General features: G+C 40.9%; 1 protein-coding gene across 1 annotated transcript; it reads left to right on the top strand.

Moving 5' to 3' along the window:
• The first annotated feature begins 17,015 nt into the window (after nt 1–17,015).
• On the top strand, nt 17,016–17,777 carry BHLHA9 (basic helix-loop-helix family member a9). Its single transcript, XM_073618038.1, has one exon. The coding sequence runs from the start codon at nt 17,016–17,018 to the stop codon at nt 17,775–17,777; it is 762 nt and encodes a 253-aa protein (XP_073474139.1).
• The last annotated feature ends 867 nt before the right edge of the window (nt 17,778–18,644 follow it).

The following is an 18,644-nucleotide window of genomic DNA, read 5'->3' as shown; positions in this document are numbered from 1 at the left end:
GCAACCAAGTATTAAAAAGTTAAATTTTGATGGATGATTGTTAATCTGTCCCATGACTTTTGGTCCCTTAAAAAGTGGGAGGCACATATACAAACTGTTGTAATTCCTACACCGTTCACTTGATTTGGATGTAAATACCCTCAAATTAAAGCTGAAAGTTTGCAGTTAAAGTGGTGTTCCACCCAAAAAAAAATGCATGAAAATTTCTAAAAAAAAATAAAAAAAAACATTTGGAATTTTTTTTTTTACTCACCTCTAAATGCCTGTTGCTAGGGGGTCCCTCGTAGTCTGCCTCTTTCAGTGCCTGGGCTGGTGACATCACTTCCCCCTCGGCACAGGAAGGGCTCAGCTCTGCTCCCTCCCTCTTGTCAATCATCTGGGACCCATTACAGGTCCCAGGTGACTGAGCGGCCAATCACGGCGCGCGGCGCCGCTCGTGCATGCGCAGTGGGTGCCCGGCTGTGAAGCCACAGCCCAGCGCCCACAGTTGCAATGCCGGCGCCGCCGAATGGAGGGGGAGACGAGCAGGGCTTCGATCCCCCTCATCGCTGGACCCTGGGACAGGTAAGTGTCCAATTAAAAGTCAGCAGCTGCAGTATTTGTAGCTGCTGACTATTATTTATTTATTTATTTTTTTAATGGGCCCTCCTCTTTAAAGAACATCTTGTTCGTTTCATTTCAAATCCATTGTGGTGGTGTATAGAGCCAAAAAGATTAGATGTCCTAATATTTATGGACCTGACTGTAGTTGTTAGTAGATTGAGAACAAAAATGTCAACTCATGCGTTTCTGTCATGACAACTGCTTGGTGTTCTTTTCCAGGCCCAACATGTTTTAAAACCAGAGTTAGTTTCCCTCCTGCTTAGTTATGGATTTCAATTATAAATGATTTTGTGGAATCTGATGGGTGCACACTGTACTGGAACCTGACAGATGTGCAATGGGGGGAACCTAATGAATGTGCAATACCATGGAACTTAGTGGATGTACAATGAAACTTTGAGGCTGTGCAATGTGTTAGAATCAATCAAAGTAGTTTGACATAGAAACTTGAGACTTCTGGGCTGGCAAAACTTTCGCACAGACACTCCAGTGAAGCAGGAACAACCAGAAAGTGCAGAACATATTTGTATCACGTTGAAACTGAGGAAGTGGCCAGTTTGATCAACCAAATGTGGCTTTGGTGAAATACAGTAACTTGATGTTCATAAAATATGATGACTTCCATTCCTCCCTAGACACACCTTAATACACATTTTAACAGGCGCCTCTGCCATTCGAATCATCAACTGGTTTTTTACTTTCTCCCTATCAACATATAATAAAAAAGAACCTGCCTTGCTTCTTTTTATGGTATGGATCCATTGCTGATGGAACGCTCCTCCTTATCAATTTTATGGAAACTGGATCTGTATGTGGATATACAAATACAGCATAGTATATGTCTTTATAACATACAGTATATACTGTATGTCATAGATATATGCTAAATATAAGACACAGATCTTTTAAAACTGTAGTACACAATATAGTTACACAAGCCATGACTTTAAACATGTATATGCAAGGACACAAAATGGCTTCTGACACAAAATGTTTGTAAACCCAGCGCCATGACCTAAAATGACTGTATAGTCAATTTGGGGAGCTGCTAACACCCAATTGTGATACCCAAATAATTATGTATGTGAATACTCCAGTACTATGTTTTAAATAAAGATTTGTGCTGCGCTATCCCCTATAGCAATATGTGACACAACAGTGACTACTTATTAAATACTAGCACCACAAAATAAGATGTCTAGCACATAACAGTATAATCAATATTCAAATAAATTACTCTTCTGAAAAAAAAATACATATACACTCGTGTTCTCTCCCTTCATATAAATGAATGTCTACGAAAAAAAATAAAAAATAAAGTGTTTTTGTGTACTGTGTCTTTAAATAAATTGTTTGTCATGCAAAAATATTCTCCCGTGCTTCCTAAAAATAAATATGCATTTACTCTTTTCCTGTGTCCAATGTCATATACAGAAATCTTTCTTCCTCCAAACTACACCTCATGCTCCTTATGCCACCACCACTGATGGATGAATGAATCATGAATGGATGATTTAATCATACTTACCTAGGTGGATGCAGCATCGGTCCCCCGCCACCTCTAAGGGTGAGAACTGAGCGATCAAACACTGCTGATTACTCGGTTCTCAGTGCTCCGTGACCGGAGACCTTGTAATTGTCAACAATCACTGTCTGCTCTGCCCCCCCTCCCCCCCCAGCACTGTGGAGGGGGCAGGAGTGGCCATCTCAGGCTCTTATTGGCTCACTGGGTGGCTGAGCAAAGTGCTGGTCCAGGGTTCTGGGTGGTACCCAACCATATGGTCACGCTCTTTCCCCAACCTGGACAGGCTCTGTGATGTCAGCCAACAGCAGGCTTCAGCCTGGTGTCTGCTGAAAATGGGTCATAGGAGTGCAGAAAAAACTGCACTCCTGTGATCCACAGGAGAACTACAGCCAAACGAGCTTTGGCTGTACTCCTTTAATATAAGGGTCAAACCAGGCATGTAAGAAGCGCTCACTTAAGCAAGCTCTCCAGTTCTCCAGATCCGCCAGGCACTCTCCTCCTCCTATTACCTCCGATAAATTTAAATGTCCTAGTAAATGTGCTAGTATTTAATGAGTAACCACTGTTGTGTCATATTGCTACAGGGGATGGGTGCAACACAGATCTTTATTTAAACAAAATGGCTTCTGTAGATATCACTTTCAGGGTTATAATCAGCGTGAGAGACTAAACGTATTTAATATGAAAATAATATACACAATGCAGTGGAGCCTGGATCTGCAATGCTGTGCAACATGGTGGACGTGTAAAGTAGTGGAATCTGGTGGATGCACAATGCAGTGGAACCTGATGGATGTGCAATGCAGTGGAACCTAGATCTGCAATATAGCAAAACATGATGGATGGATAAAGCAGTGGAATCTGTGGGATGCACAATGCAGTGGAACCTGACAGATGTAAAATGCAGTGGAACCTGATGGATGTGCAGTCCAATGGAACCTGGAAGATGTGGGTAAGGGGGTTTGGTAGCATTTCCTGTTTGGCCACTAGGTGCCCCCCCTCCCCATAGATAAATAGTTGGTTACATTGGAGAAAGGGAGGTGTTTGAGTAAGAAGTCTTGAGAGCAGGAGTGGGACTCCACAGCTGGCCCCCATGGGACTTGGTGGGGGCTACTCTAAGGAGATGTTGTACTTCTAGTAATTTATATTTCCCACATGGAAAATACCTGAAGAGGATCTGGTGCCATGAATAGGATGAAATTCAGGGACAGGACGTAGATGGCACGACCTGGGAAAGTGCCAATGACTGTCTACCATATTGGTGAGAAGCTGTATGCCCTGAGGTGGTCCACCTTGAAGTTGTGAAAGCAAAGCTTTGAAAATCTATTGGACTCGCCTGCTATTTCTACCCATGGCCTATCTTAGGAACCTCTTTGGTACCTGGCACAGCTGGAAAAGTTGTGGAGTGATGTGTCGGGCATGGTAAGGAAATGTACGTTATTAGGCTTCCTCTGGGAGCATGGACTAAAACTTAGGTAAACCTGGGCCTGCTAGTGGTACTCAGGAATGAAACATTATGCCTATGTTCAAATGGCCCTGCCTACATGTGCAATGCAGTGGAAAGTGGAGAACTTACAGCATTGCCTCTTATTCTCCTAATGAAAGTCCTGCTGTGCATTGAATTACAGGAGGCTAAAAGTGGGGTGCTGTTTGAAAATAATATTTGCATTTTATCATGAATTACTGGGATAAAAATAACATATTGGGAAGAATTAATAAAACTTGAGCAGACAGAATATGGAGCTACTGTGTATGACAACCAGTCAGATTCTGGCTTTCATTTTCAAAGCTCAGCTGAACAAGCTGAAGCTAGAAGTTGACTGGGTATTATTGAGAGCTTTTCCACATTCTGGTACTCCATTTATAGTAAATTCTCCCCATGAAATGTTATATATTTTCATTATAGTTACCGTATTCTCTATATTTTATTCATTATAAGGATTGGGCTGCTCTTATCAAGATTCTCAACTTAACTCTGCATATGATAATGTTGAAAGATAACTATGTGTTTTCCATATAAAGAAATAGAAAAGTGCAAAATTGAATTTTTTACCCATCCAGAGTAACGCCTTTTATATTACCTTATTAATACCATCATTATGTGTGCCAACAATTCAACTATTTCTTCCACTAGAAAATCCAATTTATTTGCAAAGCCCACTGTCCCATAAAACAACACTCATAGCATCTCATGCTGGACTCTGCTCTGAATTTTAATCTTGTATTCTGCAATTTAAAGTTTTATAGCCCTCCTTTTTACGGCCGAAATGGTCTTAATTACAACCTGTCAGTCAGCACTCAATTACAGAGTCCAGTAAAGAAAAATCTGAGTGTATTGCTGCAGACGTACTGATTTAGAAGAGGAATCCCTGTGTAAGCCTGAGGGACATTGCCCTGGCCTCATAAAATTCACCACAACACACAGCTATTGGCGTGTAATCTGGAACACTCGCTTTTACATTACCAGACAAAAGGAATGTGATTAGTGCTTCAATAAGATAGATTTCCTAAATGGCCACCTCTTCAATTGTGTCCATAATAGACCATTTCTCTGCATGCAGAAGCTGATTAACATCACTTCTTTCCTTTCATAGATGCTATCATTCCTCAATCTCAGGACTGCGAAAGGACAAAAGAAATACCAGGGGATATAGAAATACTAACACAGCTATCATAGCTTAGTTATTCCTCCCAAATATGACAGTTTTACGCAGATGCTGCATGGGATAAATCTTTTTGACTGGCTTATCATATCTTCCTCTCCAGAAGTCTGTCTCTTGTACACCCAATGCTTACCATTCATGTAACAATCTGCTTGTACAATCTTTTTAAAGTCTGTTTAAGATTTAACAAAATTCTGCACTGAAGGTACATAACTAAACAAGCCATTCAGTTTAGATCCAATCAGGCAGATCCTTGTGTGTTAACGCAGTCATAAAGGCTCAAATATACATATTTTATTTATATATATATATATATATATATATATATATATATATATATATATATATATATACATACAGGGCTTTTCTTCTCAGAGAATAGGTGCAGGACCCCCCCCCCTCTAAATCACTTCTCGTCTCCACCCCCTACCCACCCCTGAGCAACATTCGTTAGTTTCATCCCCCACCCACCTCCCAGTACTGCCCCTTTTAGAGAATACAGAGCCAAGTATCATTTTGTGGTGCTAAGTAATTTGTATGGAATTTGTTAATGATAGCAAGAGAAGTAGTAAAATAGATCCCCCACAGCCAGCAGCAATAGATTTGATCAAAAACAATAAACCCACCCAGCAAAAATGGACCCCCACAACAAAATACCACCCCAGCAGCAACAACAGATGCCGCCAGCATCAATAGACTCTCCAGCAGCCAGCAACAATAGACCCCCCTTTGTCAATAGTAGATCTCTTCCAGCAATAATTGACCCCCAGCAACAATAGATTCCCCTCCAGCAACAATAGACCTCCCAGCAACAATAGGCCACCACTCAAAAATAGATCCGCTCCAGCAACAATAGATCGCCCAGCAGCCAGCAATAATAGACCCTCATATAGTGCTGGAGTTGCCAGAACTGCGTTCCCCCGCGTTCCTGCTGAAAAAAAGCCCTGTTATACTGTGTGTATATATAACCAGTGGTAAGATAATTTGAGCTTTGTGATATGGGGCATTATCCTGCTGGAAGTAGCCATCAGAAGATGGGTACACTGTAGTCATAAAGGGATGGACATGGTCAGCAACAGTGGCAGCTGGTTAATTTTTTTTATGGGGGGATGACGACAATGCACCCACAGTCACCCCGGTCGGTCGTGTCACTATTGTCATTCTCTATTGTCCCACTGGGTGGGCTCGGGATGCAGTGCCCTGCGTCCCAAGCCCATCCTTTTTTGAAGCCTATTAGAGCCTCTGGCTCTAACCATGTGCTTCAAAAAAAAAAACACCATTGGAATCCATGCGTCGGGCATTACGGGCCGCCACTGGTCAGCAACAATACTCAGGTAGGCCATGGCGTTTAAATGATGCTCAATTGGTACTAAGGGGCCCAAAGTGTGCCAAGAAAACCAGACTAAACTATTGATACAAAGCAGGATGGATCCATGCTTTCATGTTGTTTACGCCAAATTCTGACCCTACCATCTGAATGTTGCAGCTGAAATCGAGACTCTTCAGACCAAGCAACATTTTTCCCATCTTCTATTGTTTAATTTTGGTGAGCCTGCGCGAATTGTCGCCTCAGCTACCTGTTCTTAGCTGACAGAAGTGGCAACTGGTGTGGTCTTCTGTTGCTGTAGCCCATCTGCTTCAAGGTTTGATGTATTGCGCATATAGAGATGGTATTCTGCATACCTTAATTGTAACGAGTGGTTATTTGAGTTACTGTTGCCTATCTATCATCTAGAACCAGTCTGCCCGTTCTCCTCTGACCTCTGACATCAGAAAGGCATTTTCCTTCACACAACTTCCGCTCACTGGATATTTTCTCTTTTTCAGACCATTCTGTCTAAACCCTAGAGATGGTTATGTGTGAAAATCCCTTTAGATCAGCAGTTTTTGAAATATTCAGACCAGCCCGTATGGCACCAACAACCATGCCATGTTCAAAGTTACTTAAATCCCCTGTCTTCCTCATACTGATGCTCGGTTTGAACTTCAGCAAGTCATCTTCACCACGTCTAGATGCATAAATGCATTGAGCTGCTGCCATTTGATTGGCTGATTAGCAATTTGTGTTACCAAGCAATTGAACAGGTGTACCTAATAAATTGGCCGGTGAGTGTATGTATGTATGTGTGTGTGTGTATGTGTGTGTGTGTATGATATATATATATATATATATATATATATATATATATATATATATATATATATATATATATATTTATTTATTTATATACAGTATCTCACAAAAGTGAGCACACCCCTCACATTTTTGTAAATATTTTATTATATCTTTTCTTGTGACACTGAAGAAATGACACTTTGCTACAATGTAAAGTAGTGAGTGTACAGCTTGTATAACAGTGTAAATTTGCTGTGCCCTCAAAATAACTCAACACACAGCCAATAATGTGCAAACTGCTGGTAACAAAAGTGAGTACACCCCTAAGTGAAAAAGTTCAAATTGGGCTTCACTGCCGGGTTCCCTTACCAGGAATGGTGGCAGCTGCACCCGACAGCTGATCCGAAGATCAGCTGGGGTGCTGAAATCACGGGCTCCCTGGACAGGTAAGTGTCCATATATTAAAAGTCAGCAGCTGCAGTATTTGTAGCTGCTGACATTTAATTTTTCCTGGGGGGGGCTGGACCTCCTTTTTGAGGTAAAAATCTCTTGACCTTACAGCCACTTTAAATTATTAGTTGTTAGCAGACACATCTAAACTCTTCTACATACTGCAATTATTGTTTGAATAATAAAATCTAAGTATGCATTGTACTTACCTGTGTGATGATATAACCAATGATGGGGTACTATTCCTTTTGCTAACACCAACAATGAGGCATTACAAGGGGGAATGGTCTTTTTTTATAACATGAATGTCCAGAGGACAAGGGATGGTCTATTATTATTCCCACAGACACAGGGGCATTTATTATTCCTACCAATGCCTGGCCATTTTCAGTACCACTGACCACAGACACAGGGGCTATTTTTTTACTCCTACTGACCAGTCTGGCCCCCAAACAGTATGAATGACAGTGTACTGACCCTTTGTTTAAAAAGTTGACAAAACTAGCATTCACACTTTTTATTGTTTATAATATGCTACATGTGCTGAGAGAAGTGACGTTCCACTAATCTTTGCGCTGACATTTCCTGCTTTCTAATACAGCACTGATGGGGGTTGTTGCAATTCCTGAGTTCTCTGTAGATATTTGTGTCCCATTTACTGCACGGTGAGTTATTAAAATTGCAAACATTGGGTAAATGGCACATGACTTTTATGTTGAAACACACATAAATTTTGCTAATTTTTAGGCCTTGTTCACATTTAGCAATTTGGAATAGCGGACAGAATTAGTACGAACTTCCAATTCGTGCTGGAATTGCGCCAAAATGCATGGCACATGTTTGGGTGCCATTCATTTTCAATATCATCCCAAATGCAGTGCAATTTTGACGCAATTGTCACGCATCAAAACTAGTAAAAAAACCCCAGCAAAATTCTCACGAGGAAACAGACCTGGCTCAGGGTCAAAATTTGGTCCTTGAACTTCTTTGCTGTGTCAAATGCATATAAGGCAGCTTATTCAACATGGAAACTGGTGTAAATCACGCTAAATAAATTGTGAGCAGGAACGCGCGTTCCCACTATGCGATATGTGAACAGGGCTTTATGATAAACATCCTTTAAATGTTTATCTAGGCCTTGTGCTCAGTTATTCTACTGTATGTTGTCACCTTTGAAAAACAAACATACCATGTTTTACTCCATACATATGGAGTACGTGTGTCCCTTTATTGCCTTCTCTTTTTTTTTTTAATATGACTGCCTTAAAACTGAATTCCAGGTATGAATATTTTTACATGGTTACATTGGTCCAGCATGGACCAATGTAACTAATCATATACCATACCTGCGGGATCCATCTAGAAGCTGGAAATCAATATAGTAGACATCACTACCCCAGTGATCTCCACTAGCTTCAACTAGCTATGTCCTGTAAACAGTGGCTGGCCTGCAGCCCCATAAAGACAGGAGGACCGGTGGTCTGCATGGGTGCCCTTCAGAGATTGCTTTGCATTTTCTCAACTAATGCAAGCATTGTTTGATTTCACAAGGTGAGAAGGCACTGACCTACCACTGTAGGAAACAAATTAAATGAAAAGACCTTTCTGCAAGGAAACACAGTTTATATGTAACCGAGAAAGTCATAAATTCCATAAATTCCGTAAGCGCCTAATCAAATCTGCTTTTTTTTTTTAACATTTAGCTCTGTGCTACTTATTCATCTGCTTGTTTTCCATTCACTGCTGATGTACAGCTGGTTATCTACTATTTTCATGTTCATTCCGCTCCTCTCTGTGCTAACTGTCTTCTTCCTTCCATCCATACTATCTCCCTCCCCTCTGTTATCATTCCCAAGTACTCTTCTTTGTGATAGCTCCCCTTCTCTTACATCCATGCCATCTACAATACCCTCTGCTATCACTTTCCCTGACTATGCTTCTCTGATCACTGTTCTCCTCTTCTATCCATACCATCGACGCTATCCTTGGTTATCATTCTCCTCTAGTCTCCTTTTGTCTGTGATAATTTCCCCCACTTTCATTAATGCCACCCCGTTGATCATTCTCCTCCTGTACCATCAATGTCCACTCTCCTCCCTCTGAGATCATTCTTCTCTTCTTCTATCCTTTGCATCCATACATTACATGCATGCTTTGCTTCTCTGTATGATTATTCTGCTCCTGCTCCATCCACTTTCCTTTTCTCTGTGACTATTCTTCTCTTATTCCATTCATACCCACTGTCCTCAGTGATCATTCTCTTCTTCTTCCATCCATACCCATTCCCCTTCTCTCTGCAATCATCCTACTTTACTTCCATCCATGCATGCTCTGCTTCCTCTGTAATCATTAATCTTAGCCACCAATACTCCACTCCATCCTTGCCCACTCTCTTTCTCCCTGTAGTCAATATACCCCGTTTTCATACTAAGCGCTGACAATGGTCCTGCACTTCCATTCTTGACCATGACAGGCCACTATTCTTCCCTGTTTTATCATTACCCTCTACCTCCATTCTTTCCCATTCTCATTTGATCTGTGATAATTATTTTCCTCTTCCATACTGGATAGATCAATTATAAAACAAAGAAGTAGACAAAAGAAATGTGTTTCTTACACAAAGCATTCCACAATAACAAAATAACTAATCCCATAATGCCTGGAGTTTGCATGCTCTCCCTGTGCCTGCATGGGTTATCTCCGGGTACTCCAGTTTCCTCCCACACTCCAATGACTTGCTGGTAGGTTAATTGGCTCCTATCTAAATTGGCCCTAGTGTGTGCTGTATAAATTGATGGCGCTATACTGTAATAAATAAATAAATACATACATCAGAAAATGCCCCATCTCTCCATTTTAATCCATTCATGAATGGACGCACATTTGCTACTATTTACTATAATAACAAACATGGCATGCCCAAATGTGAAACTCATATTAAGTTTTTTTAATATTAACTTAGAACTATAGGCAAAACTTTTTTTTTAGATTTTGGATAGCATAAGGGAGGGTTATGATTCCTCTCAGGGTTTCTATGCAATCTGAATTTCATTAGGGAGATTTCCCTTCACTCCCTGCTTCGTAGCCAAAATAGGAAGTGAATAAAAATCACTTCAAAGTGAGGCAATCCCTGGTTGTCACCAGGGTCACCAGAACTAATGTACTGTAGCGTCACATATGGCAACCCATCACATCTCGCTACCCACTGGAGTGCGCATGAGTGACGCCGCCATATGCGTTCCAACATTTTTATGACAAAACTCCACCCCTGGGTCCAGGTTCAAGCTCCACCATCCAAGTGGACATAGAGTTAGATTATAATTATGCCGAGCGAAGCGAGGCCGTGCCCGAAGCGTGGCGAGCAAAGCGAGCCCACGAGGGGTGTGGAGTTTTGTTGTAAAAGTGTTGGAACGCATATGGCAGCATCGTGCATGCGCACTCCAGCAGGTAGCGAAATGTGATGGGTCGCCAAATATGACGCTACACCCCCATTGGAAGATTTCCCCACTATTACTGTTCTATGGACAACCTAAATTTGGGATTTTCCTTTACTTTCACTTTTGATGATAATGATAAACATGACAAAAGACAGAGGGAGAATCTTCCTAATGAGGGCAATGGCAGTAATAAAAACCAGAACCGTGTTCTAATCCCTCTCCATTCTATTCTAAACTAAAAAGAAAAAAAAAATAACTTTACTTATACTTTATTTTCTGCAGAAATAATTCTATAATATACTTTACTTTCCCTTTAACTTGCCACCAAGAGAGTGTGTTGAAGAAATAAGGAAGATGTGTTTATAATTTAATAAATCAGTACCCCCATTTGAGTTGAAACATGGTACTATATTATGCTGCTATTGTGTTAGTATAGCATTGTACTTAGCTGAGAAATTGTCTTTAATATGAAGGTCTAAGATCTGGGGTGCACTATAATCATTTTTTTATGGGACTTTATCATTTACATTTTTGTCCCTGAAACCAACCAATGTATGCTGACCATGCATTTCACTTTGTATAGCTGATAGTGAATTGGTTGATGCCTGCTGCTTTCTGCAGAGATGCCATATGGCAACAATGCTGGCTCATTAAAGTGGTAATGGACTCTATGTTAGCTGAGATAAACTGCTCCCCTAAGGCACACAGCCTTCTATACAGAGCAAGAAAGAGAAGTGAGCAGCACCTAATGGTCTACAACAGAAACAATTGCAGGTGATTATGGTGAGATTTTTTTTTTAAATGCGCGTTTTTCCCTTTCCTAGATGGGTTGCCGCCTTTGATGTGAAGTTTAGCCTTTTTGCCTCCCTCGGGCTCTTCTACTCTGATTTATTGAGCTGTTACAAGTCAGACACTGAAATTATGCTTCTCTTCAAAGAGTTGGGAAAAAACACTATAATAGACAATTGTAGGGGCACTAACTGTACCTGTTCATAAAACTTAATTCTAGATAATTGGAGTGTGTTTATAAATGAAATTTAGATTGTGATTGGGATTAGTACCTTCGGATTTGGATGTGTCTTGGAAGAAACACAATTTGTGAGGAAATGCAATTACGGTATTTGAAAATGATGTGTTTTGTGTGAACACGTTAATATAGTTCTATATATGTAAAGCAACTATAAAAAAAATTAACATAAGCAGTTTAAAAGGAATTTGTTGTAAACGTCATCATTACAACTCCTGAGCTGATTGACCTTGCAATCAGATCCTAAAAGACTGATTCTGCCTTCAGGACTTAAAGAGTAACTCCACTTTTGTTGAGAAAGAAAAAATCCCCTCTGGATGGTCAATATACATTGCAGGAATTTTAACCAACTTTGCTGCAGAACCCTACCTTTTGTTATTCTGAAGAAACAGCTGTTTGTCTATGTCCATGTGCATCTGTGTGTGAGTGATCTTGCAGTATGTCACAAAAGTGAGTACACCCCTCACATTTTTGTAAATATTTTATTATATCTTTTCATGTGACAACACTGAAGAAATTACACTTTGCTACAATGTAAAGTAGTGAGTTTACAGCTTGTATAACAGTGTAAATTTGTTGTCCCCTCAAAATACCTCAACACACAGCCATTAATGTCTAAACCTCTGGAACCAAAAGTGAGTACACCCCTAAGTGAAAATGTCCAAATTGTGCCCAAAGTGTCAATATTTTGTGTGGCCACCATTATTTTCCAGCGCTGCCTTAACCCTCTTGGGCATGGAGTTTACCAGAGCTTCACAGGTTGCCACTGGAGTTCTCTTCCACTCCTCCATGATGACATCACGGAGCTGGTGGATGTTAGAGACCTTGCGCTCCTCCATCTTCCATTTGAGGATGCCCCACAGATGCTCAGTAGGGTTTAGGTCCGGAGACATGCTTGGCCAGTCCATTGCCTTTACCCTCAGCTTCTTTAGTAAGGCAGTAGCCATCTTGGAGGTGTGTTTGGGGTCGTTATCATATTGGAATACTGCCCTGCGGCCAAGTCTCCAAAGGGAGGGGATCATGCTCTGCTTCAGTATGTCACAGTACATGTTGGCATTTATGGTTCCCTCAATGAACTGTAACTCCCCAGTGCTGGCAGCACTCATGCAGCCCCAGACCATGACACTCCCACTACCATGCTTAACTGTAGGCAAGACACACTTGTCTTTGTACTCCTCACCACCTCCTCACCAACTGTGTACAGAATGCCTCCAGGTAGCTATATTGCATTTTACAGCAAATTTCAGCGCTCAAGATTGAAAAGGAAAGGTAATTTTTAATAACATTCAACTGCAATATGACTTGTGCCGCAATTGTATACGCTATATATTTCTTTTTATTTGCATTTTTCCCATAAAAGTGTAGTTATCCTTTAAGCTGGCCATACACGGATTGAAATTCGCCAATCCACCAGGGACTGAAATTTTATTAGTGTGTGGGCTATCCCGCTCGACACAAGTTAATTGTTTAATCAACTTCCGTCGAAGGGACATGTTGAAAGATTTTCCTTCGGCTGCAGCTACTGTTCAGTGTATCCTGACAGGAGTGGGTGCTGCTGACAGAATACAATGTCCTGGGGGGGGGGGGGGGGGTCCATTCACCTTGTTAGTGTGCATGAAGGAATACAACAGCGCTGAAAGAAGAAAAAATTAACACAGAATGGTCAGTTTTAAACTGGCCAAATACTAGTAGAATTTAATTAGTAAAAGGTTACTTTTCCAAATATTAATTCTTTTTTCCAAAGGTTAATGGGGTCAAGTTGATGATCATTTTCAGTCGTAAGATCGTAATGACAAGAAGAGTAAAAGGAGCAGAAATGGAAATTTTTCGTCCGTGAATAAAATTCTGACTGTAATGATGGTTTTTGTTAGGGAAAATCATACTGTGATGCACATCTTCGAAGCACAAAAGAAATCTGTTTAATATGTCTGGAATTCCATTCAAGTGGCAGGTCTGGATGAAATTTTTAAGAGCTTTCAAACAAAAAATGTTTTTGACAGCTCGTTATAGCTTGCATTAGGGCTTGAAAAGTTGGCTTGTTCTGTAAGAGCCAGCTCTGAGTCCTCTGTCTGCATCGCCATATTGGCTGCCTCTGCCACGCGGGCGCTTGCTCTGCCAGAGCTAGTATGAGTTTCCCCATAGCGGTGGGACTCTCATTGTTATCGGCCCTGAATCATCCTCGGCAGAAGAGCGTAAGGGGCGTCTGCTGGTATAGAGCAGGGTGCGAACAGAGCAGTAAAACAGGATGATTTCCCCCTCCGCAGTGGCAGAGCTCCTCAACTAGGCATCTGGCTTGGTGGCTATCTTGGTCACGCCCCAGCTTTCTAACAAAATTTGTTGACTCAGTGATAGCAAGATCAAATGTTAAAATTTTTTTCGAAATTCCGTATGAAAGTTCAAAGGAAATTCTACTGGAGGATGGCCAGCTTTAGTCTGCCAAGTTCAGGTGTATAAAGAGAAAATGGTATATAATTGACCTGTAGATAATAGCGCAATGTGGGTAAACTGCCGATTCTGTAGGATACGTTTTCTACATCATACAAATAGTATTCATTATATTGTTTTTTTAGGTTGGATTTTGGCCCCAGTGTAATTCACCCTGGTTGTGGAGCCATCATCAAAATTACATCATATATGCCCAGATTCAGAAAATCAACACAGTAGTCTGATAAAGGAATAAAAACAAAAAAAAAAAACAAAAGAAAAAAAGTTATCATAGGGTACAAATTTGCATAGCATTATAACTCATATCCCTGAAAGAATATTTTCCCTTTATGTTAGTTTTTTCTCTGTTTTTTTTTTTGGTTTGGTAGAAACTCTGTCAGTTTTTTTTTTTTGCTGTTCCCTGTTGGGAATGTTTCCCCGTACCTCCTGTCACAGAAACACAACAGGAAGTAAGTGGAAATCTCTCCAAAGTGAGGGGAAATCTCACCTCTGTCATTGGAACAAATGAATATCCTGAATGATATCCCCCTCTATGGTAGGTGATGCAAATTAATCTTCCCCTAAAGTGTAACTAAGGGTAAAACTTTTTTTTTTTTCTTTCATTTTGAATAGGGTAAGGGGAGGTTATAACCCCTGTCACTTTTTTGCCATCTGTGTCCCATGAGGGAGATTTCCCTTCACTTCCTGTCCCATTGCCAAAACAAGAAGTGAGAGGAAATCCTTCCAAAGTGAGGAAATAACAAGGTGTTATCAGGGTCACCAGAATTAGGCCCCTTTCACACTGGGGCGGTGGGGGCGTCGGCGGTACAACAGCGCTATTTTTAGCGCTGCTGTAACGTCGTTCTTGCAGCGGTATTCGGCCGCTAGCGGTGCGGTTTTAACCCCCGCTGGCGGCCGAAAAAGGGTTAAAATCCCTCATACAGCGCGGTATTGCCGCGGTATAGCCGCGCTGTCCCATTGATTTCAATGGGCAGGAGCGGTGAAGGAGCGGTGAATACACCGCTCCTTCACTGCTCCAAAAAAGCGGTTTGCAGGACTTTTTTCACCGCCCTGCCTGCGCACCGCTTCAGTGTGAAAGCCCTCGGGCTTTCACACTGAACAAACAGCGGAGGCTGTTTAGTGGCGGTTTGCAGGCGGTATTTTTAGCGCAATACCGCCTGCAAACCGCCCCAGTGTGAAAGGGGTCTTAATGTCCCAATTGGAGGATTTTCCCTGTATTACTGTTCTGGTGTCACAAAAATTAGGATTTTCTTTTACGTTCACTTTCAATAGTGGTAAACATGATCACAAGGGTGACACTCCCTAACAGGGGCACACAAAACAATAAAAACTGACAGGTGTTCTTTTTTTTTTTTATAATCTCTTTATTAATTTCAAAATCTCAAATACAAATATTAAAAATGTTATCATAAACATCCTAATATTTATTTTGTTATTATGTTTATGATCATTTTAATTTCAAAGTTAGGTTGCTCTCACCCTCTGTCCAGCCCCTACTTACACCTTTCTTTATTTGACAAGTCCTCAAAAATGTCACATATTTTAGCTAGCTTGTGTATTGTGATTTTACAGTTAGGGCTGAGTTCACACCGGTGTGCTGCAGTTTGGCTGCAGCGTGGGTGTGTCCACAGTTTTAGTGTATTTTACCCACGATCCCATAGACTTAGGCCGCATGTTTTTGCAGTGTTTTCTAAAAGCACACCAAAGATGCAGCATGCAGGCCTTTTGGTGCGCTTTCAGAAAATTTGGCAAAAATGCATGACCTAGTAGAAGTCTATGGACCTCGGGTTAACCCATGGGTAAAATGTACAAAAACCAGGATACATCCACGCTGCGGCCAAACTGCAGTGCACCAGTGTGTCTTATTTGAATAACTATAATAAAATACTTAATATTTTCTTGTAGCTGTTCTTTTCCTAGCCTAAAATTATTCACCATGCTGGTACCAAATAGCACTGATAAAGGTAATGATTCTGAAGTCAGGCAAAGGGGATTATGGGTACATATTGGGAAATCCATTGAGGGAGTTTTGATCATAAAAAGTTAGGAATGCCTGTTTGATCAATTAAATCACTACTGTATAAACATACATTTGTTTGCAGGTGTGACATACAGTACTGTCCAGCTATAGAAAACACCTTTGTCATCTAAATATGTGAATACGTGTTTTTAGGATATTTAATAAGTATTATTTCTTATACCACATGGTGATCTATAATATTCTTCATATAGATAAAATGATTGCTGAGTGTTTTGTATTTAGGAATTTGTTGAGCCTATCACTGAGGTGTGAACTACATTGCCTAGTGAACTGTGTTGTTGCTCCCTCTGGCAGTACAAGTATGAAGGTGATCAGCCACAATAGGTTAAACAGGAAGACCTGTAATTTGTTGTAAGAGGAGAAAATACGTGTACTGCTGTGTAATTTGGAAGATCAGTATGTCAGAGTACATACAACAGGCATTTGCATGTTTTCTATGATCTTTCTTGACAAAGCTATCAAACTTTGGCCCGTTTACCTGCAGGCAGGTCATAAAAAGAAGACCCAAGGTGCTTGTTAGAGTACTTATGAGGTGTCATAAAAAATGAGGGCAAGCAGTACTTAAGAAGTAGGCTGCCCTTTTAGGGAGTGGCTTGGAGAGGGAGTAGATAGCGTGGACATAAACTTAAATCTTTAAAAGCCAAGCCGTAAGAGACATTCAACTAAAACCAATCACTAAGCTGTGGCTGAAGAGTGACTGCAGCTGCAATGAGTCTCATTGAATCAGACTACTCTGAGTACGAGCAAGATGTGGAAGATGAAGCAGATGGGACCCCTGCCCAGTCTGTTGGGAAATTCCAGGGGACAGCCACTGAGAGTGAAGTAGAAGAAGCCAAACCCAAGAAAAGGACAAGGCCAGTGAGGTCAAAGGCCAGGCGAGTAGCGGCCAATGTCAGGGAACGAAAAAGGATCCTGGACTACAACCAGGCATTTAATGCTTTGCGTCTGGCTGTTAAACATGACCTAAGTGGCAAGAGGTTGTCCAAAATATCAACCCTGAAGAGAGCCATTAACAGGATATCTACACTGTCCATGTTCTTACACTCCAGCCCTCCACAGAAGTCGATCTGTAGCCACCCTGAATGCCACCTTCAATTTAGTGGGCACAAACAGCCAGGGGTCAAAGACAGCAGCCCTCAGGACTTCTTGGTGCCACCACAGACACATCACACTGTCTCTGCACATCCAAGCTATGAGGAGGCCACGCAACCTCAGCCATGTCCCTCTCCTTACTACACCAGACTATCACCTGAGGCCCCATACATGCAGTGCTCTTATGGAAGTCCAACAGAGGACAGTCCCATGCCGGGCTTTCCATACTACACACATGGGAACTACAGTATTGGTGTCAGGGGCAGCTACTATCAGAACCACATGGACAGTTTCACAGAACCAACTCCTGGACCATTTACTTGGCAGCTTGGATGCTTTCAAGGATCAGCATACCAACATTCTCTCTCTATGCACTGAGCAAAATACTGGTAACTTTATACAACTATTTTGTGTTTATTCGGACAGCTTTGCAGACGCACAAATGAAAAGACAAGGTTTGATCTAAAGAACACTTTGCCAATGCAAAATAAAGTTCTGGACTAATTAACTCATATCAGACCTGCAAGTGAAAATATTGTAGGCAAAAAATTCTGTGAACTGTTTAAACTCAGGGGTAAGACATTTGCAGACTGTGAATATATTGTAGTGATATTTAAATCTAAAGACACTGTACTCTGATTTTTTCATATAGATTTATTAAGGACTGAAATTCACTTTCATTCTAAGCACAAAATGGATTGCTATTTGGTAACGCAAATATTTAATGATGTATGTACGACTGAACAGCTTTTCTCACTTAATACATTTTTTTTAATTAGGTAACATTTCATCAGGTAAACTATTACATTGCCTGAGCTTTGCCAACATAGACAGAACTATCACAAGGTTCATTCAATATAATGATTATGTGCAGTAACCCATAGTAACCTATAGCAATGGAGCATGTAGTCATATTGGTGAAAAACTGATGGATGGTTGCCAAGGGTTATTGCATTTTGCACATTACTTTTTACATCTATTATACTAATATTGCATTTGTGATATCCTATAAGTGTAAAATGGGGGTGTTGCCTACAGCTACAAACTAAATCATTGCCTCGAAATGTACGCACAAAAACTAACATTTGCTCTCTCTGGCTGCTGTGGGCATCGCCACCACTTTTCACTTGCCAGTTTTAAAAAGTAACATGATGGTAATACTGTTTGATTATGATTCCACTGCTACAGAAAAGAACACCTGTTCTGAAAGCCATGTAGAGTTTGTTATTGTTAACCTCGGAAAAT

This window comes from Aquarana catesbeiana, linkage group LG02 (genome assembly GCF_042186555.1).
Source record: "Aquarana catesbeiana isolate 2022-GZ linkage group LG02, ASM4218655v1, whole genome shotgun sequence".
Lineage (NCBI taxonomy): Eukaryota > Metazoa > Chordata > Amphibia > Anura > Ranidae > Aquarana > Aquarana catesbeiana.
Note: the sequence above shows the minus strand (reverse complement) of the source record. Positions and strands in the feature narration are given on the sequence as shown.